The sequence below is a fragment of the Scomber japonicus genome, chromosome 18 (genome assembly GCF_027409825.1).
Source record: "Scomber japonicus isolate fScoJap1 chromosome 18, fScoJap1.pri, whole genome shotgun sequence".
Lineage (NCBI taxonomy): Eukaryota > Metazoa > Chordata > Actinopteri > Scombriformes > Scombridae > Scomber > Scomber japonicus.
Genome location: NC_070595.1, coordinates 25,543,153 through 25,564,771, shown reverse-complemented (window position 1 = coordinate 25,564,771; position 21,619 = coordinate 25,543,153). Strand labels below are relative to the sequence as shown.

At 40.0% G+C, this 21,619-nt stretch overlaps 3 protein-coding genes across 7 annotated transcripts in view; 1 reads left to right on the top strand and 2 right to left on the bottom strand.

Moving 5' to 3' along the window:
• rpl3 (ribosomal protein L3) overlaps window positions 1–21,619 on the bottom strand; it is a 291,434-nt gene that overhangs the window by 183,040 nt on the left and 86,775 nt on the right. The gene's annotated exons all lie outside the window — the stretch shown is intronic.
• apol (apolipoprotein L) lies at window positions 631–11,036 on the bottom strand. Of its 5 annotated transcripts, none has more exons than XM_053338494.1 (6): window positions 10,944–11,036; window positions 8,769–9,017; window positions 5,943–6,013; window positions 3,497–4,093; window positions 3,271–3,390; window positions 631–2,195 (listed from the first exon to the last, which is right to left on the bottom strand). In XM_053338494.1, the coding sequence occupies exons 3-6, from the start codon at window positions 5,954–5,956 to the stop codon at window positions 1,172–1,174; spliced, it is 1,755 nt and encodes a 584-aa protein (XP_053194469.1). In that variant the 5' UTR covers window positions 5,957–6,013; window positions 8,769–9,017; window positions 10,944–11,036; the 3' UTR covers window positions 631–1,171. The 5 variants fall into 5 exon arrangements, with proteins under 5 accessions (XP_053194469.1, XP_053194468.1, XP_053194470.1 ...); XM_053338493.1 differs by having other exon boundaries at window positions 8,853–9,017; XM_053338495.1 differs by lacking the exon at window positions 10,944–11,036 and having other exon boundaries at window positions 8,853–9,043.
• Window positions 17,629–21,619, top strand: part of cacng2a (calcium channel, voltage-dependent, gamma subunit 2a) — a 72,250-nt gene continuing 68,259 nt past the window's right edge. Inside the window, exon 1 of the mRNA XM_053338528.1 lies at window positions 17,629–17,854. Coding sequence (XP_053194503.1) covers window positions 17,629–17,854 — 226 coding nt within the window. The remainder of the gene's footprint in view (window positions 17,855–21,619) is intronic.

The following is a 21,619-nucleotide window of genomic DNA, read 5'->3' as shown; positions in this document are numbered from 1 at the left end:
TTGAGTAGATTAGCTGTATCATTCCCTCTTATTACAGTGTTACTACTGGGTGGTTCTTTCAAAGTTATAACATAGTGTCAGTTCAGCACATTTCTTTCAATCTTGCTTAAAGACAGGTTGCAAGTTGGACATGGTAGCTATTTGAAATTGCTTATACTTTATGTAAATTATCAAAACGTGCTAATGAAGATAAACAAACTTTCAGTTACACTTTCTTCTATTTGTAGAGGTTAAATTAGCACTGTATCACTGTCCAAGAAAGTGTAACCACACCTCTGAAAGAAGTGTTATGTGCATTTGTGCCGAGAGGCTGATTATAATTCAGTGTTTGTTGTGAGATCTGTGGTCGTAGATGTGATGTGTCTTTCTGTGTCAGTTTGTCAAGTCTACATGTGAATACTAGTCACTAACACAAGTTTCTATTTGTTCAACTAAAGTTTGCATGCAAGACTAAAAAACACAGAAAACTAGACAAAAGAAAGTCAATTTATGTCTTACATTTACAAAAATTTATTTAATACAGATCTTTTATCAAATCAGATTAATAAGACAGTAAAAATGATGAAAACAGTAATATAGTTTCATTATAAATCAAAGCATTTTAAAAATAAAATAATGCAAAGGCCTCCATGTATACACATAATTGGAAAACTGCTTCCACTTTATAAAACAATAGATTAGATTCAACTTTGTCGTTATGCAGTAAGGGTACAAAGTCAATGGAATTGCGTTAGTATGCAGAAGTGCAAAAATACAGTATTATTAGTAATTATTTACAGATGAATGCAAAAGTGATGCTACAACTGTTCAGTAAATAAACACCATATCTCAAAAACTGGAAAGACGCTTAGGCTCCTGCTCCAGTGTATGAAGACACAACTAACATTAAAACACATTTATTTTGGCTACTTGGTGTCTAATGTTTGAAGCAGATAAGGCTCAAATACAATCTCATGTAAGCAATGGGTTCTCTTTATTTGGTAAAACATGCACTGGAGCACTGGACATGGTAGCAAACGGTAACTCTAGTGTTATAAGTGGTATTTTTTATTTTTGGCATATTGTCATTCTTGATCAAATGTATAGATTTAATGCATTTCAACAAAGTTTAATTACATTAAACATTACATTAGTCAGAGTTGGCAAAAAGAAAACACTTTGGAAGTTGGTTCTACTGTATTACACAAAGCTCTTTTTCTTTCACTTTTTCATCCACTTCATCAGATGGAAACTCCATTTCTGGTTCTTTTTCTTTCTTGATCTCCATCTCCGGCTCAAATGGCGTCTCCAGGGTAATTTGTTTTTTCTCTGATGTCAGCAGACCCTGACTCAGTGAATCGTGGATCTTCTGCCACGAGCTCATCTCTGAGCTCCAAAGTGCAGCTCTGGCTCTGATGAACTTTGAGACTTCAGTCTCGTTGCCTTTGGCCAGACTGACACTGTCTTTGCAGATAAAGAAGATGTCCATGCCAACAAAAAGAGCATTGAGAGCGATGAGGCCGGCCCTGGCTGACTTGGTGAGAGCAAGGGGCCCTTTGACTGCTGCCTGACCAATATCTGGGACATCTGACGCCAACCTGGGCACGTTACGCAATGCTTTACCTTCCTCGGCCACCACCTTGCCAGCACTTACTATCATCTCTTCACTTTTCAACAACTTAGCAGCAGAGGCAGCATCAACAAGTGAGTCTATGCCTTTCCCAAGAAGACACACTTTACCTAACACCTTGCCTACTCCCACAGCCACATCTAGCCCACTTGTTTCCCTGTTGATGGCCTCCTCCAGACAATCCTGGAGAATCTGCACATCTTCCATGAAGCTCTGGAAGGTTTCGCTGGCTTTCTTTTGACATGTGCGGTTGACTCCAATCTCTGTAGCTGTGGTGACAGCACTGTTGACTCCACTGGTAATTCCCAGCCCCACCCCAGTCATGGTCAGAGCGAGAGACACCCCAGCAGTTACAGGAATTAATGCCAAACCAATGATGGAAAGAATACCTCCAACTGCCCCCACTGAGCTTCCTGCCACACTAGAGATCTTTGCGCCTTTATTCATCCTGTCTAGCTGAACAGCGTTCTCCTCCAGGTCATTTAGAAACTGCAGCATCCTGGGCTGTCGTTCATCGAACTCACTGATGAACTGACGACACGAATTCTCCTGAAACAAGAACACCATCCGAAAGTGCTGGTCCTTCCTAAAGAAGAGAAAAGTAAAGAAGAAAAAAATGGAAAAAGAATATATAAGAAGATGACACATCTTAAAAGTCAGCATGTTACTTCAAAAGTCACTATGACATTTTTGGAACATACAGGAGGATACAAGAAGCACGATAACAACTCGTGCCCAAATAAATGTTAAAATGGGGTTTTCTTGCTATAATCAAACTGGCTATTACAAGCTGCCTTCATAATGCACTTATGATGGTGCTGCTGCAGATAAAACAGTAAGGGTTATGACAATTCATCCCACCCATCACACTCAAAATCACAAATGTCAAACTCATGGTGGCATTACAAGAAAGATCCCCCAAAGAAGAATCACCAATATAATCAATATAATACTATGCCTGGGAACCATTAATGTCTACCAAATATTTTACAAATCTACTCAGTAGATACACTGTATATTGTACTGGAAAAGTGAGAAGTTTGACCTGCTGGTGGCACTAGACAAAAGGTTAGAGGATCACCAAAGTCAAAAGGATTCACCCTGTGGGACATTACTTTTATCTGTACTTTAGCTTTTAAAGTGCTTCGAGATTCAAATCACATGGATTTAGCGTGACTGATTCTAACACGTTTATGAAAATTATCAATGTCTGAAGGCTTCATCCTTTGGGAACCATGAATTTCACAGCAACTAATTCAATAGCTGCCAATATAATTCACTAAAAAACTGGGGTCTTGGGACCATGAATGTTTCACAGCAATTTATGTCAATCCATCCAAAGTGGTGCATAGACCATCCAACAGTTTGACATTACAGTTCATAGAGCTGTTGCTAGCATACATTTACATTACTGTAACTGCAGACACTGTTGACATAATATTTGGGGACAAAACAAGCAGCAACTACTTCAGTTGATTTACAGCTGTCATTGATAGTTGGTTCACTTGCTGCTGTCCTGGGACTCACAGAATTGAACCATTGTCACAATATTTTGGTATGTATGTTACATGATTGTGAAACCTGCCCTTTTAGCTACTGTTACCTGGCTACAATTCAAACCAATCAGTGGTGTATGGGCCAAACACAGGAGCGTTGCTTACCTGATTTCTTCGAGCTGATTAATGTGGCAAAGCATTCTTCGTATGTCATCTTCAGACACATGTGCATCAAGGTCTACCACAGCATTCGTAGCCATCTTCAGTGAAAACTGAGCAAAACAGCTGTGATAGAAAGAGTTACATTTACTTTCTACAATAGATTATTTCTTTTCCAAATGTGTTATTTCAAAGACCAGAATGTGCTGTTGAAAACAAACTGTCAGTTTACCATTTCGCTAACTTGTCACAGATGTTCTGGGTGGTCTGGATGTATTTGTCCAACTGATACGCGAACACTTCCGCATTCTGAAGTTTGGGAAGGAAGAAAACGCTTGCATCTCTTTTGAACTCGAGGAGGAGTGGGCAGACCTGGCGAGCAGCAATGATGCCAACCTGAACAGTGTCAGGACTGATCCCTTGGGGCAGATGTAACAGCCGGTTCTCCTCACTAAACACATGCAGCGAGGTGACCGCCAGCCTCTCCACTGCATCCAGGAAGCAGTCAAGCTTCTCCAGTCCTCCCAGAGTGTCCTTCAACACACCAGCAAGCTCCTGCTCCAGCTCTTCACGCCTGCTGTCTGCAGTCACTTGGGTCACCTTACTCTTCATATACTCCAGAAAAGCCTTGCCTTTGCTCTCTGACTGGGTAACATGGCCGATGCCCAGGTCAATTTGGTCAGTTCTGTCTTTAATGTCCATGAACATGTTCAACTCTGTCTCCCTTCCAAGCATCCATTTGGAGATCTTATCACAGAATTCTTTCACTGTGTGGATGCAGATGAGGGTATCTGCGGTGTACTGGCACAAGGCCTCCTGTAGTTCCTCTCTGTAAAACAAAACAACATCCAGTGTGTGAGACTTCATAACAAATTCAAGCAATCAACTTCTCTCTTATTGTAAACCAGTAAGTGTGAATGGATATTTCTCTCACTAAATGTTAGCTCTGTGATGGAGTGGCCACGTGTCCACGGTTTGGAAAGTGAATGAAAGAATATGCTGTACATTTTGCATGACACACTTATCAATTGGAGCTGTTTCTAATGACAAAGGTGTTTATAGTTGTTCACACCAGCTTCAATCAAATGCAGAGTGAAAATCAGACCTCGACCTGACTCCTTTATTACTTCCTCACAGCTGTCCTATCTTGCCAGGAAGTAGGCTTGTTTGTTTTAAAAAGCTACAGAAATTACCATGACCACCATCCAACAAGCATGTTTGAAGAAGTGTAAAGCCACCTTTAGGGTCAAGTCTCAGCTAAGCTTATATTACAGAATAATAGGAATAATCGATTCTATTCTAGACCACAATTTTTGTTAGCTGATAATAGTCTAATAACACTAATATTGTAATTAAGCTCAAACTTAGCTACACGTATAGTCACATACACTTTTATACACAAAATTATAGAAAATAAATGATTAAACTATAACCGCAAGGTATATATATATATATATATATATATATATGAAGGTCTACCTCTCCAAAAGGTTGCAAAATAAACTTGAAGGCAAGATAATTAACAGGGTGGAGGAGCAAGTAGAGAATTCTTTGTTTTAAGAGTCACAAGCCAAAAAGGTTGGGAACCACTGATCTACATAATAACAGGCTTTCTCACAGAGGGGCATTTTGGCATATCCAAGTAGAACAAGCATGTATAAAATGTGTGATAAATCTGTGTTAAGATCCTGTGATTGTCACAGTCATCAATACTATCAGTAACATCTGTAACGCCTGCGCTTTTTCTGCTGTGCAAAGGGCCTATTCAGGGTGCGCCACTGTTTTTTTGTTTGCTGTTGCATTTACGCAAAAAGACCAGCAGATGTCGCCAGAGAGCACATAGTTTTAAAGCAAGTGAATTCAAGGTTTGGGAAAATGTGAATTTTTCCCATTATTACACAGTATTTTAAACATTCTTTGAGTGTAATCACTTGCAAAATAATATATTTTAAACTGTGTATTGATTTTACAATGGCGATTAATACAACAATATTAATACAAGACACTATCAAAAGGGTCAGGTAAGTGAGTGTACAAGGGTTTAAAAACTAATCATGTCTCATTTTGGATATATTTTTAAACATTTTTACAAATTATTAGTGATTATTGTTTAGTATCACTTAATATTACAGGTCCTTCATTTTATACTATTTTAAGGTTTTTGAGTAATTTGCAGGTATTTAACAGTTAAGGTTTAGTTGTTAATTTCCAAAACACATTAGATTACAGTCTTAAGAACTCATTACATTTTGGCATATTCCTTAAACATGTATTTCTTATATAATGGTTCTTATAAGAGGTGTGTTACTGAAATAGACTCTCACCCATTACAGAAAATTATAGAAAAACAACCAAAAATGCAAATATGTCATTTGACACACAAACTAGTCAACTCTTTTTTGGGGGGTGCAAATTGACACATGAACTCAACTATAAAACAACATAACCAGCTTTTTTTTTTTTTTTTTTTTTTACCAAATTGTACCACCAGTTATGCACAACGTCTTAAAAATTACACCTGCAAATTAAAACTGACATGTAACATAAAGCATTATTACATATGTTTCTTGAGTTTTGGAATACGGTCTAATCAGCACACATACTTTAACCTTTTTGACACATAGTTGTTAAGAAAGGCATTTCCCTTATTGTCTGCGCAGCACACTAACAAACTTTACCTTGGTGTAGACATTTTCTTCTCTGTGTTTCCTTGTGCTGTTCCCTTATAGGAGCCTCATCATCGTACTACCTGCGAGGATTAAAAAAAGAAGAAGAAAAAAAATCAAGCTTCAAAATGTGATCGTTTACGGTGCTGGAGACCACATGCATGTGTCGAGTCGACTGAATCTGATGAAACAACTAAATCACCTTATTAGCAATCGTTCCCAGGCAAAACTTCCAACAGGTGAAGTATAGGTGTATTAGCTTTCGTTTTCCTTTCTCCACATCGATAAATTGAAACACGCCCATTTCTGCCTGTGACTCATTCCCAACTCAGCACTCGGCTGAATCTATTCAAGTGTGTGGTAGTGATAACATTTTTTAAAGGCAACAGCACAGTATCACCTGACTGGCCTGACTTGTTTGAACTCGCCGTTGGGGGTTGGGGGGGGGGTTGATCTAACACAAAAACATGGTCATGGGTTTCATACACGCTCTGTAATAAAACATCAAATAGCAAAAATTTATGAGATGGGAACCTGTGGTCTAATTTGTGTCAGTTCAGGGGTCCTTGATATGAAAAACTTTGAGGAACACTGCTTTGTAAGTGTCGTTGGAGTCTGGACCCCTTCATACTACTTTCCTTTATTCATGCACAGTGGAAGTAGGTAAAGTTGTGCCAGAAATCCCTTCTCTGTTTACTTTTAAAGAGGTCAAAAAGTGGAAAATGTCTTTTAGGTGTCCTTTGATGTGTAAAATAATAATAATAACAATGATAATAATAATATAATAATAATAATAATAATAATAATAATAATAATAATAATAATAGTAATAATAATACTTTGAATTGAACATTTAAAAAACAACAATCTAAAAGGTAGTAAGATAATAAAATAAAATAAAAATACATTTTGAAAACTATGCACAATGTTTATAAACACATAGAAATAATAATAATAATAATAATAATAATAGTAAAAATGTCAAAAACTGTTTTTTGGCTGAATGGTTCAGTTCACATATCACAAATTTAGAGTAACAGCACCATCCAGTGGTGAAAAATAATCATTACATCGAAACTTATCTTTTTTATGCAGAACAGAAAACTATGAGTTTATGATTATCATTAAATTAGATTCTGAAATATGTTTAGATGATGTAATAGATTAAACACTGCTGTGAAACCTGTAGGAAATAAGCTGGTAGACACTGATATCAGATGACCTACAGTAGCCTATATGAAAACACTGTAGATGCGCTGTGAACAATGTTGTGTACACAAGCTGCAGAAGGTGGGGAGGATATCAGTGTTGTTTCCATGGAGACAGGAGATCCCGAACATCTGTATTTTTTCCCAGCTGATCTCAGTTCACTCCTCACACAGTTACACGTATGCATGACATCTCTGACGTTGTGCAAACATTAAAACGTACATAAAAGTAATTATGTACTGAAAAATAAATAACATTTAACGTTTGGATTCAAAACACAGTCCAGGAAATATCTTCTAAATCTACTCTGTGTTTTCTCCTGTGTTGTAAACCTGTGAAAGACATTTTAATGCTGACAGTCTTACTGTAAGGCAGAGTCATAAAGATAAAGGTTATTTAAGTTCGAGCCATGCCTGCATTACTTTAACTCATTTATTTTAAAAAGAGAGGAATAAACTTAAGAATAGTTCAATAAAGAAAGGAAGCAAGGAGCAAAAAGAACGAATGAAAGTAGGAAGGAAGCAGTGGTTGGCTCAGGTTGTCTGAGAGGTGAAAACATATAAAGGGCGCCTGATACATTCAAATGGGCCCCATCTGCAGAAAACAACAATGCATATTTGGTAATAGAAAATAAAATAAAAAGTCCCCAATTAAGATGAGCATAAGATTATTACAACTATAAGAAGAACACCTCTGTATTAAAGCTATAATATTTATTTCGTATTTCGTATTAAAATGTCTAACAACGACTAGACCTTCTAACAATTTAGAAATCCTGAGAAAAAGTTTTGCCTGTTAGCAGGTTTACTCAAAACGTTATCAAGTTTTCAGAACAGTGTACATTTCATAATATACACTTCATAAAACTTTTTAACATGCCTCAGCAGAGGTTTAAGTCCTGGGCATCCCTCTTATATTGCTACTAATGCAAACGTACCTTTATCTCTCTCATATTATTGCTTGCTCAATTTTCTGCCTCTTCATGGAGGTCATTATGCTAATCTCCCTCTCTTTTACTAGAGGTTGATTTTACATGATTTTATGATGCATGTATGTTTCTGACGTTTAAAGGTTCATATTGACATTTGAAATAATAGAATTCTTTTGGGTGGGCCGACAAACCAAAGCAATCGAGATTGCGGAAGTTGTGCGGAAATCAAGCAAGGAGGAACGAAAACAAAGGAAGCAATTAAGGAAACAGAACTTTTCCTGTTGTCTAGTTCCCGTAAGAAGCATAAAAAACGAAAAAGTGAAAGTAAAGTAATCAAAATGAATGTAACATGTTGAATAAGAGGGACTTTCAGGGACATCACATAGATTTACATTAATTTCTTGGAGATACACCCTAACAATAAACATAACCAAAACTAAATCTACTTTTTCCGAATTAGGGACATAGATTGTATCCTCAATTGGACAGCTGCTGCTCCCAATTAACTGGTATTTATTCTGATATTTGTCCCCGAAAGAAGCGACCACACACGAGCGCACACAAACACACACACACACACACACACACACACACACACGCACACACACACACACACAGGAACACAACAACAGTAGCAGCAGCAGCCTCCCATGTCTACAGTGTCCGTAAAACATCTGTAAAACATCTGTAACACTCACTGACAGACACTGACATCACACAGCCAGCTGATAACCACGTGACCACGTCTGATGACAGATGTGGACATCTGGGTGTTTCCTAACCTGTGTTGTTTGGTCCACTTGTTTCAGACTCTGCTTCGTTTCCCCCTCCAGAAAGCTTCATCAGAGCAGGCCTGACAGACTCGGCTGAGGTCAAACACAACCGTACCGACCCACCGAGGAGGTGGTCTCAGTCCGATGGTCCACATTCACTTTCGATGCTACGCTCTAAGTTTTGTTTTTATAAACTCTTATTTGTCTTCTTTGTGTGTAATTGGCGGTGTAAAAGCTGCACAGCGCCAACTATTGTTTAGGAGTGTGACATTACAATTTTTCACAATTGCGTACATTGATTTCTCAATACTGACAGTAGTGGAAAGTAACTATAAGTACATTTACTCTGTACTGTACAGTGTTAAGGCACTTGCACTTTCCATTAATGCAACTTTATGCTTCCACTGTGCTACATTTCGGAAGGAAATATTGCACTTTCTACTCCACTACAATTAGCTATTTGACAGCTTTATTTACTTCAGATTAAGATTTGACACAATGGATAATATAACAAGCTTTTAAAATACAACACATTGTTTCCAACATTTTTGTCTTTTGGCGTCTTACAAAAAAGCAGTGTGTAGTCAGACTCACATTTCAGATGAGTTATTAACAGCTCCACCAAATAGTGATTCTCACATAGTTTAATTTCAATAAATGTTCAAATGATCCAATATTTCACAAAAATCAAAGATTAGAGAAAAAGTCCAAAAACTGAAAACACATTTGTGTATCTGAACTTTTTCTTCTTTCCTCTCCCATTAATCATGAATGGATGGTAAATTGACTGCATTTGTATAGGCCCTAATGCCTTTTTTGTTTTCAGACCACTCAAAAGGCTGTTACACTACAAACCACATTTACCCATCCACACACACATTCATGTGCTGATGGCAGGCTGCCAGGCGAGGTGCCAACCTGCTCATCAGGAGGATATAATCATTCACATACACACACAAACACACTCAAAGACACTTTGACACATGGACTGGAGAAGCCAGGAATTCCCCCTGTCTTGAACCACAACCACCCCCAGCCTTCAGATGTATCTGTTGACCCTTTGAAGGGGCCCCACCCCTAGGTTGGGAACCACTGGACTAAACTAGCTAACTGTAAAGTAGTGTAAACTAGCTAACTGTATATAAAGTAGTGTAAACTAGCTAACTGTATATAAAGTAGTGTAAACTAGCTAACTGTAGCCTATATAAAGTAGTGTAAACTAGCTAACTGTATATAAAGTAGTGTAAACTAGCTAACTGTATATAAAGTAGTATAAACTAGCTAACTGTATATAAAGTAGTGTAAACTAGCTAACTGTACATAAAGTAGTATAAACTAGCTAACTGTATATAAAGTAGTGTAAACTAGCTAACTGTATATAAAGTAGTATAAACTAGCTAACTGTATATAAAGTAGTGTAAACTAGCTAACTGTATATAAAATAGTGTAAACTAGCTAACTTATAAAGTAGTATAAACTAGCTCCACCTCCAGCAGCTACAACAGTAACATGCTGCTCTAACACTGAAGCTTCACTATTAATAATCTAATGATGTCATATATAATAATATATCACTACTTTTACTGTAATACTGCATACTACATCACTCATAATACTGCAGTACTTTTACTGTAATACTGCATACTATATCACTCATAATACTACGGTACTTTTACTGTAATACTGCATACTACATCACTCATAATACTGCAGTACTTTTACCTCAGTGGATTTCTATTTCATGCAGGACTTGCACTTACTTGTAATTGAGTATTTTTACATTGTTGTACTGTACTATTATTGAAGTAAAGAACCTGAGTACTTCTTCCACCACTGATACTGAGTTCACTTTTTTAAAACTTTTCCACACAGTCAGCACAATAGAAGTCAATGTGGACTAAACTTTGGAGCCGTTTAGCCTCCATTGTTTAATTTATTATTATGTTGCATGTAAACCTTCAAATTTAAGATATAACTAATAATGGTTATATGATGTGACTAATGTGAGAGCTGCAGAACAACACAGTGCTCAGCTGACTTTCCATCAATAACTAAAGGTTGAGAGAATACTAATGTCCTCTTTGGCATTGCAGCACAAACTGCAGCGTTACTGCGGAGACCTGAGGCCAGGTGAGCGTCTATCACTGAGGTGAACTGGAGGGAGATGTGAACCAGGACTGAACCCAGGAGCCGTCATCCATATGGAGCAGCAGCAGCATGTATGGTGCTGGAGCTGAGCGAAGGACAGTGTGTGGGTGTGTGTGTGCGCGTGTGTGTGTGTGTGTGTGTGTGTGAGCGGAGGTTGGCAGTGCAGGGACAGCCATGTCAAAATGCTCACTCAGCTGCATTCGGCTCAGCGCAGGCACTCGGGGATCAGGGTGGAAACGCTGCTGACGTGGCAGTGTCCTCACACGCAACACGGCAGCAAAACATCGACAGAACACACACAGGACCACAGCAGAACACAAACGGGAAGGCAGCAGAACACACACAGGAACACAGCAGAACACACACAGGAACACAGCAGAACACACACAGGAACACAGCAGAACACACATACAGAAACACAGCAGAACACACACGGGAACGCAGCAGAACACACACAGGAACACAGCAGAACACACACAGAAACACAGCAGAACACACACGGGAACGCAGCAGAACACACACAGGAACACAGCAGAACACACACAGGAACACAGCAGAACACACATACAGAAACACAGCAGAACACACACAGAAACACAGCAGAACACACACACACAAGAGCACAGCAGAACACACACAGAAACACAGCAGGACATACAAGAACACAGCAGGACACACAAGAACACAACAGAACACACACAGAAACATAGCAGAACATACATGGGAACACAGCAGAACACACACAGGAACATATGAGATAGGAGAACACACAAGAACACAGCAGAACACACACAAGAACACAACAGAACATACACAGAACCACAGCAGAACACACACACAGGAACATACAAGATAGGAGAACGCATGAGCACAGCAGAACACACACACAGGAACATACGAGATAGGAGAACACACATGAACACGGCAGAAAACACACACAAGGAGACAGCAGAACACAAAGTAACGCAGCAGAACACACACAGGAACATACGAGATAGGAGAGCGCATGAGCACAGCAGAACACACACAAGAACACATCAGAACACACAGGAACCCAGCATGAGTACTATTGCATATTTGAAAAGTAGTATAAAGCCATTTGTGTGTCCGGGGGGTAAAATGTGTAAAATCTGATGTATTGCCTTAAGTGATGTCACAAGAGTCAGCGTTGGCAGGGGCAGATTATTGGCCTCTGATTGGCTAGTACTTGTTATCTATGTTGCTTGGGTTGGTTAGGTTAGGGTTAGGGTAAGAGAGTGAGGTGTACAGGTGGAGGTGTCTATGTGCATTATGGGCAATGTAGGCAAGATTTTGGCAAAAAAGAAGAATGTATGGATTAAAAAAGATGACATCTTTGGTTCTGCTGCATTTTGTTTTAAAAAAAGAGACCAAATTTGAGTATTATTGGCCAAAAATACATATTTTAGGCTAAAGAAATTAGCATTCATATTTGTTTTTTGTATGTTTGTTTTGTATCAATGTTACCCTCAAAAATCCAATATCAGTTGTTTCATAGGCTTTTTTTTTTTACCTTGAATTTTATTAAGTTGTATGAGAAATATATTTAAGGCGTGCAAATGTTCCAACTTAAAATCCTTTTAACTACTCCCTGTGCAATTTAGTTTGCCCTCCTGGTTCTTCCTTTCTGGAGGGAAGAATTGTTTTTAACCCTGGAGACCAGAAGACCCATGGGTGCTCCCTCACCCAGAGACTCCCACTAATCAGGTTCAATTACTGCGGCTAGAAACAAACGTTCAAAGTGCGCCCACCTTTAAGATAGCTTCTGTTTTTTCCCTCCCTTTCCCCTCTTTTTATTCCAGAGCACAATTTACTGGAAGCATTCCCTGAGCCAATGCTCGAGGGGTGCTCTAACAAGGCCCCAATTAGGACTGGATTTCCAGCTTGCCGAGTTAATGTCAGATTGGCATAAAGAGTCCACGTGGGACCAGTGTGGGTGCGGGCCTGGGACCTGATTTGTGCATCCTCCTCGCCTGTCAGGGATAATTGTTTAATGAAAGCGAAGGGTGTCCCAAATCCTGGCAGAGAGGAATAATCAGAGAGGTCTTTAGTCTGAGCTCAAGGTCTCTCTTCAGGGATAAAGCGTTGGTATCTGCAAGAGAGATTTTGCTGCTCAGAGGGCTTATTCAGGGCGACTTCATGAAAAATGGCAACCTCAGACCCAGAAACCTCCCTCAAAAACACACTAGAAATCTTTGGATCCATTCCTGGCTGTTACTATCAAGAAAACTTAGGTGCTGTAGTCCACTTAGTCCCACAAAGCTTAGGACGAGATTGTTTTGGATGTTTAGAGTGCTACTTCAGTGAGAGCATGTCCCAGAAATGTGTGAACGAAGGAAAACAGGAAACCAACTAAATATAAGTACAATTTTGAGGTATTTCTACTTGAGTATTTCCATTTAGTGATGATTTAAACGTCTCCCCTGGTACATTAAATTGTGATTTTTGAGATTTTTTGTCATTTTCATACTTTTATGATGTTGGATGTCTACGTTAAAGTTCCAATATTTGAGATGAATGTGTGTAAAAATGTGTGTTGAAAATGAAAAGCTTAGTTTGCAGTATCACCTCTACTTCATCATCGAACTGATGTCAGATTTGTTGCTAACGTTGTTTCCACTTGTTGTCCACTTGCAAGTTTCTGATCAAATTTGGGCTTGAACATCTATGGATGTATCTGATAAGTTTCATTTCGAGTAAAGAACAAGTTAAGCTGGGCTTTTACTTATGTTAATTTATGTCCTCTTTCCTGATAACACTGATAATACTTCTCTACTTTTACTTAGCATTTTATTCATTTTGTAGTAGTCTTTCTGTCCCGTTATTTTTAGCTTCAAAGGTTTATATTATATAAAATATGCAAAGGTTAATATAAAGTAAAGTAATTCAGTCTTACATGCTTCAACATGCAGCTACTTGGTGGCTCAGGGATAATAAATGCTGAACTAAGAGCAACAGAAACCAGGCTGTCCGAACGTGTCTCTGACCACGACTCATCTGAGTATCTGACATGTGGCCCCCTGAGGCCCCCAGAGAAACATGATGATGACTTTTTTTACACGAGGAGCCGTCCGACCTGCACAGGCACTCTGACGTCACTGGTTACATGAACAGTTTTTATCGTCATCATCAGAGCTGTGTATAGGTCTCAAACTAAAAACACAAACAAACAAACAGTATTATCCCTGTGACAACTCGCTTTTGGCAATTTTTAGTCCTTGCACTGAAGCTGTTTGAAGGAGCTGTAAATATTCCTTATTTCTTGTTATAGAGCACATCTTTGAGCATATATAAATAAAATACATTTTTATAAGTAGGTGCAATGTTATTTTTACAAGAATAAGACGTCCATCACTAATATGATGATGCATTTTTGAATAGGAGCATCCATTTATGTGTTGAAGCCTCCATCAAGTCAACAAGTGTAAATACTTATAATTTATTGGTATTTACTTTGCCTAAATGATCATGCTCTGAGCAGCCAGTGCAACTACAACCTGGATGAACTATGCACCAAACTGTGTGAACATGAACAGATTGGAAAAAAATACCCAAGATATTTATCGTTAGGAGGAAATTAAACATGCGTGACTAAGGAAGATGTTATTACATTGTATTTTCATGAAGTTGGTTTAGGGGCAGGAAGGACATAAAGGTTAACTGTCTTTGAATTTTGACATATGGAGAATATATATTTAATTGTGATGAAGACGTTTGAACAGCAGGGGGCGACAAACTCCACAGAGGCAGAGCAGCGCTTGCAGGAAGCTGTCCTTTCAGCACCACAGCCTCACACACATACACACACCGTCGCTGTCCTCACACAGCAAGCTTGCACACTAATTACACAGGACTCTGTCTTATTTTGTAAATACATAGCTATGCAACGTTGAGTTCCGACATCCAAACGCTCAAAATGCCTGAGCTGGAGTCCGTTCAGCCGCGTCCTCGTTGCTAATTGTCATTCATGGGGAAGTAACATCATCTAATCAGCGCTTGCAGCAGAGGATGACACCATATCTGCCTTTTAAAGCTGCGAGCCGTAGCTTAAAAAATGCAGTTATTAATGACAAGATGTGAGATAAGTGCAGCCGCAAGTCTGGGCAAAACCCCCCCAAAAAAAAATCGGAGTGGGGGGGGGGGGGGGGGGTGCATTTAGTGAGATTACTTTAAGGAAGAGTGGCGGGGACATGCGTGAGAGACTGCTGCAACAATTGGATGGAACAATAATAAGCAAATAAAAACAAATCTCAGGCAGTGTGCACGAATGCAATTCAGTAGTCCGTCCATCCATCCATTCATCCATCCAACCTTCCAAACACACACGCACACGCACACACAGAGAGTCCACCATCGCAACACCCCCTCCTTCCGTCCCCTCCACTCACAGAAACGGAATTAAAAAATCTTTAATATCTTTCCAGCAACGAGCCACCATAGCTGCAGCAGGGAGCGCGCGCGCGCACACACACATACACAAACACACGCACACACACAAATGCACGCACACACACATACATTGTGGGCCTTTTAAACCGTCGCCAGAAAGAAGCAGAAGAGGAGAAACTACCCTACAGAATTGAGAGCAGCTTCCCTTCACTGACATTACTCATCATCCAAAAAGAAAAGAGGGAGCGAGAGAGAGAGAGAGAGAGAGAGAGAGAGAGAGAGAGAGAGAGAGAGAGAGAGAGAGAATGTACTGAATGTATAGCGCAGCTGACACTGACATCGTGACAACACCAGCTCTGTCTGTGGATCTGTGCAAGTCGCTCTCCTGATTGTGTATTATTTTTTTTCTCTCTCCCGTCTTCTTCTTCTTCATTCCTGCAAGCGGCGAAAACCTGCACCGGAGGAGAGCGCAGGAGAGAGAGCGAGAGCTAGAGCGAGAGAGAGAGAGAGCGAGAGAGAGAGAGAGAGAGAGAGAGAGAGAGAGAGAGAGAGCAGAAGAAGAAGAAGACGAAAGAGGAGGAGGGGGAAAAGAAGAGAGACAGAGAGAGAGAGAGACAGAGAGAGAGACAGAGAGAGAGAGACAGAGAAAAGGGGGGATTGCAACATTCATCAAAATTTATTTTTCTTCCTATTACATGGCGCAAGGGCTATACAAACGGGACCGTCCTGGGTGTGATACTGCCACGGTGAATTTGGATATCCAAGCAGCAGCAGCAGCAGCATCAGCAGCAGCATCCTCCTCCATCCACGGTAGAAGCATCCTCGGCTGCAGCGGCGCCCACACCGACTCCTCGTCCTCCTCCTGCCGGCTCTATGTCGAGTGATGGTCGGCTTGCCTTGCTGGATGCTCCCCGCTCTCTCCGGATCGTCGACGACCGAGCTTCCTCTGACCGCAGACCCCCATTTTCGGCGGAAACCTTCCCAGAGCTATAGGGCTACATATGGAAACTGGGGATCAGAATTTTAGGAAAAAGGAAAATCTAAGCGGTTAATTTAATTTTTTTTAAAATTATTATTATTATAATTTCGGGATTTTATCGGCTTTCTTTCTATCGGATTTTCTTTTTATGTGTGTGTGTTTTTTTAAACAACAAAAAAGCCTGCTAATTAATTCATTTATTCGTTGAGCCTTGATTTCCTCATTCCATCGTGTGCAGGGTTGATTTGTGAGATTTCCTCTTTAAAAAAAACCTCACAATAGCTCGTTATATAGGCTATATAATATATATATAATAACAACACACCGAGACTCGCTTTAATTTCCCCGCGACAGGACTTGAATTGGTCCATTTGTTTACTCTTTTTCTGCCTCCTCTAATATGATAGATTTCCCTGCTGTCCTCTCCTTTCCTTCCCCAGTTAATACATCTCCTTGATTTGTTCCCTTTCCGAATAACAACTAGAATAACAATAATAACAATAGTCTTTAGGGATATAGCTATAATTCTGAATTCTTACTAGTAAACGCAATGTTATAGCCTCCTGACTAAAGTAAGTGTAACTCATTGTAACAGACATATTGAACTCTTGTACTGTAAGCCTGCCATCACTCTAACCATCTCTCTGCTCCATTTGGGCTCATGTTAATTCAGCTCTGAGCTCAGCTGTAACCTTTTACAAGAAACAGGTTGCCTAGTTTTTTCCTCTTTTTCTTGCAGGCCTGTAGAGAATATAAACCCTGCTTCACTTTGGTTTATCTCACTTCCATTTTGAGGAGGATAGAGAGAGGAAGGGGGGGCTCAGCTCTGCTACTATAGGCTTTAGGACATAATTGATCCTTTATAGCTCAAGTGTTGTTATTCACTTTTTTTCTTCTTGCTGCAAGTAGCTGTAGTGTAGTGAGGGCTACATCTGCAGCTGAAGGCCTGCTGAGGTGATCTGCATATACCTAAAATTTTCCATTTATTGAGGTAGAAAAGTAAGAACAAGCAAGAGAGGAGAGATTGCTCTTCCTCTCTTCCCCACCACCCAAAAAACCTCCCTGCCATCCTCTTTTTTCTCTTGTTTTGGTCCTCACCCAAACGCAACCATAAGGTTCCTACCGCATCCTCCTCCTCCTTCTTCCCTCTCCTTCCGCTCGAGTATATCCCGTTTTTTCGGTTTGGTTTGGTCCCGCAAATTTTCAAATATTTACTTCCTGTACATCAAGAGGAAAGGGGGTCCCCCTTTCATGGAATGCGGAAACATGGGTCTGTTCGACCGCGGAGTCCAGATGCTGCTGACCACGGTGGGCGCCTTCGCGGCCTTCAGCCTCATGACCATCGCGGTCGGCACGGACTACTGGCTGTACTCCCGCGGCGTCTGCAAGACCAAGTCCATGAGCGAGAACGAGACCAGCAAGAAGAACGAGGAGGTGATGACCCACTCGGGCCTGTGGAGGACTTGCTGCTTGGAAGGTAAGAGTTCAGATCTGACCCTCAACAAACTTTCCCACATGCATCATGGACGTTAAACGGCAGGTTCACAGTTCTACCAAATGTGTCAGGTGTCCATATGAACAGTGAAACCTGTTATAGTGTAATGATTCCTCCTGCTCATACTGACTATTAAAAGATCTCCTTCAAATGAGCTTTCAATGGAAGTGATGGAGGACAGTCATTTAAAAGTTGATGTGAAGGCTCAGACTAGTTAGTCATATGAAGTGGATATCTGCCACAATTACAGTCTTTTTAGCATCAAATTCCCTCTTTGTGTTTTGTGGTGGAAGTATAGTAACAAAAAGAGGAACTTTGGCACTAAAAAGACTGTAATATTGAAAGATATCTACTTGATTTGACTAATTTGGACAGTTGAACCCTCATATTAGCTTCAGATTAACTTTTTAATACATGTTTGCACAGAAGGAGGACTGTGGATTTTGTCCCCCATCATCACTTACATTGTAAGTGCACTATGAAGGCATCTGCTAACGGTCAGTATGAACAGGAGGAATGATTACAGCAAGATAAAAATGCTTCAATATTCATTTTGGTGCCTAACTGTTGTTTTATGAAAGACTTGTGAAGCTGTCGTTTAATGCCAGTGTCTTCCTGGCAGATCCCATTACCACTAAAACACACATTTTTACGCATGCCACTAGCAATGAGGATGCTCCTTATGCCTCTGTTTCCCACATGAGATGCACTGCAACTGTTTGAAAAGCCAGGACAGTTGGAAAGTGACCGCATATGACTGCATTTTAAACTCCTAAATTAGCAGAAATATAAGATTTGTGCAAGATAAATCTGAGGGACAAACAAGAAGAAAAACTTAAATGTTTATTGCTCTAATTTTCAAGTCTCCACAAGAAATGACCCAAATGAAACAATCTGAGAATTGCTGCACTTACACATTTTATGATGCCACAACACATAACAACAACAAAAGCTTGGATATATAAACCATCATGACTAAAACTCTCCAGTTAAACCCAGCACTGTTCTTTCAGCAGGCAGGGTGAAGCATGTTTCTGGTTGCAGGTTTTTTTTTTTTTTTACAGACCGGCAGCCTGAAGCTGTTGCATAAAAGCCTCCCACACCACTCTGGAACAGTTTCTCTCTCGTCAGACATTAGAGATTTAAATAATGAAATAATAACACATTCACAAGCTGCAGTCAGGGAGGAACCTTCATCATATATCAGCCTGATATATTTGAAAACCAATATACTGGTGTCACCCTAATTAAAGGACGCAGCAGGGGGTCTGTCCCTTTAAAGAAAGAGAGTCCCAGCCAGCCGTTTGGACTCAGTGTTTCTATTTTCATGATGATTTTTATCACAGTTTAACCTGCACGGTAGCAGAGATGCAGTGATTTCTGCTGACCTGCCTGCCAGACAACCTTGATAACAGCGTGTAACCTTTGACCTGGCTGCTCTCGGTGCTCTCCGAGATGTCAAACAGCCTCCCGTCCTGAGTTCTTGCAGGTTTGAGATGACCTCAAACGGAGGCCGGTGTGTTTCCTGTCATGCCCCAGTGGAGGCGTGGGTCGGGCGCTGACTCGGAGTGCGGCACTGTAACCTTGTGAGGGTTACAGAGCGTTACAAATCTGCTCATCTTCTTAGCGGTGAGATCCTGAAAGGCCGCTGCGTCTTGACTTCACGGTCCTCCGGCTCCTGTGATAAGCAGCCGGACTCGGTGCACTTTATGTTGGAAAGCTTCATATCGAGGAAGTGTTTTGAAGTGACAAATCCAATTTAAGTATTATCTTGTAATTGATGGATGGATTGTGTGTTCTCTGTCAAACTCCTGATGTTGATGCGACAGCACTGATTCGTTTATGTCTGACCTGGACCGGTAACTGGAGACCACGTACGGCAGCTACTTCAGACGTGCTTTAAGTCAAAGTTTCTCCTGTCACAGCCACAAAACCCATCAGCATCAGATATTTTACAATACAGAGTACACTCTTTCACTTTAGCACTGTAATAGTTTGGTTGTTTAAAAGAAAATTAATCAGAAACTAGTCTAATAATAATTGTCAATGAACATTTTCTGGTTGCAGCTTCTCAAATGTGTCAATTAACTGTTTTTATTTGTCACATATGACATTAAAATGAACATTTTAAGGTTTTTGGACAGTTAGTAAGTCGACAGTGGGGATGCAACTAATGATTATTTTTATTATTGATTATAATCGATTATTTGTTTGGTGAAAGTAGTGAAAAATGTCGATCACTGCTTCCTACAGCCCATAGTGACATCCTCAAATGTCTTGTTATGTCCACAACAGTCCACAAAATATCCAGTTATCTATCAGCTATCAGGAAATTAGGTTTTGAGAAGCTAGAATCAGAGAATTTAGCTTTTTTTCTGTAGGTTGATTATCAAAATATCTGGTGGATTTATCTTCTCTTGTTCAACTAACCAATTAATCGACTAAATGTTGCAGCTCTAGTCGAAACAAGCAAAGAGAAGACGTCACTGTGGGCTTTAAAGAACTGCTATTATTTCTTTATAGCATTTAATTGAACACTGAACTGAACCATTAGTTAGTTGCAGCCTCAGTAATAGTGAAGTACATCTCAGCTGTTCCTCCAGCAGAAACCTGAAGTTTTAACATATGAAATCGACTTGGAGCTCATTTACATCCAGTGTGCCTTTAGTTATGGTGGAGTATCAAATAGTTTGTGATCAATGCATCTATCTGATATCAGGAGTCGGCTCTGAATTCTTGAATTGTTTGACGTATTTAATCAAAGTTTTTGGACCTTTTTTGCATTATCCATTTTAGATTTCTGGCTTCATCTGTAGAAATGGGAGAGAAGTTAAAGTTTACACTTGTACTGAAATTCAAACGCCCAGTTGGCACCTCATTTACTCTGATGTTGGCGTTTACACCTCAGTTGTTCCCGTGAAGCTACTCAGGTGTAAGCGTCATTTTAAAAAAAGGTGGTTTCTGTGGTCTGACTCCAGATGTGAGTGTGTGTGTATTACATTTTGCAAAGGTGAGAGAGGCCCAGTTATTCTTACCTGTATAGATAAAAGAGATAATAACCGAATGCTGATACACTGCTGTTGTGTGTAAACGGCTCCTACAATTATTACATTAATGCACATAGGATTAATCACAGCTGGAGTGTAATTGTGACAGTCACTGGCCTTTATCCCTGCCAGGCCATTATTTAATTGGCAAACAAAACAGCACAGAGTCAAGATGAGATCAAAACATCGCACTCTTGGCTCAGTATGTCTGTGTGCTCTGCTCCGAGTGGCACTGTGTCGCTTTTGTATCGGCACAATAAGCCTCTTCCCTTTGAATCCAGGATCAAAATGGCAGGAAATAAACCCAGATTTGTCATTTGTGATTCATGAATGATCCCCCGGCCCAGAAGAAGAAGAAGAAGGAGCAAGGGAGTGGGATAAAAAAAAAAACGGGGCCACTGCATTTACTTACTGGGGTCAGATTCATTTAAATTCTAATTCAAATGACTTCCTGCTCAGGAAATTGGGTCTTAAAAAGCGAGTACATTTAATTATAGGTAGTTTGCACATTTTAAACCAAAATCAGGGAGGAGAGGAGGAGGAGGAGGAGGAGGAGGAGGAGGAGGGGGGGGGGGGGGTTATTGAAAAATAGAAAAGTACAGAGCCGGATGCAGCTGGAGAGAGGCAGAGATCAGCAGGCTGCTTGCTGCAAACCCAGCCATGTTTCAGCACTGTCTCTTCACACAGTCAGGAGGAGTGA

Excerpts from the sequence above, each read along its gene's own strand:
- apol (XM_053338494.1), bottom strand. Across the intron at positions 3,391-3,496 it reads TGTGACAAGTTAGCGAAATG|CTGTTTTGCTCAGTTTTCAC; the intron begins GTAAACTGACAG and ends TTTCTATCACAG. Across the intron at positions 2,196-3,270 it reads AATCAGCTCGAAGAAATCAG|GAAGGACCAGCACTTTCGGA; the intron begins GTAAGCAACGCT and ends TCTCTTCTTTAG.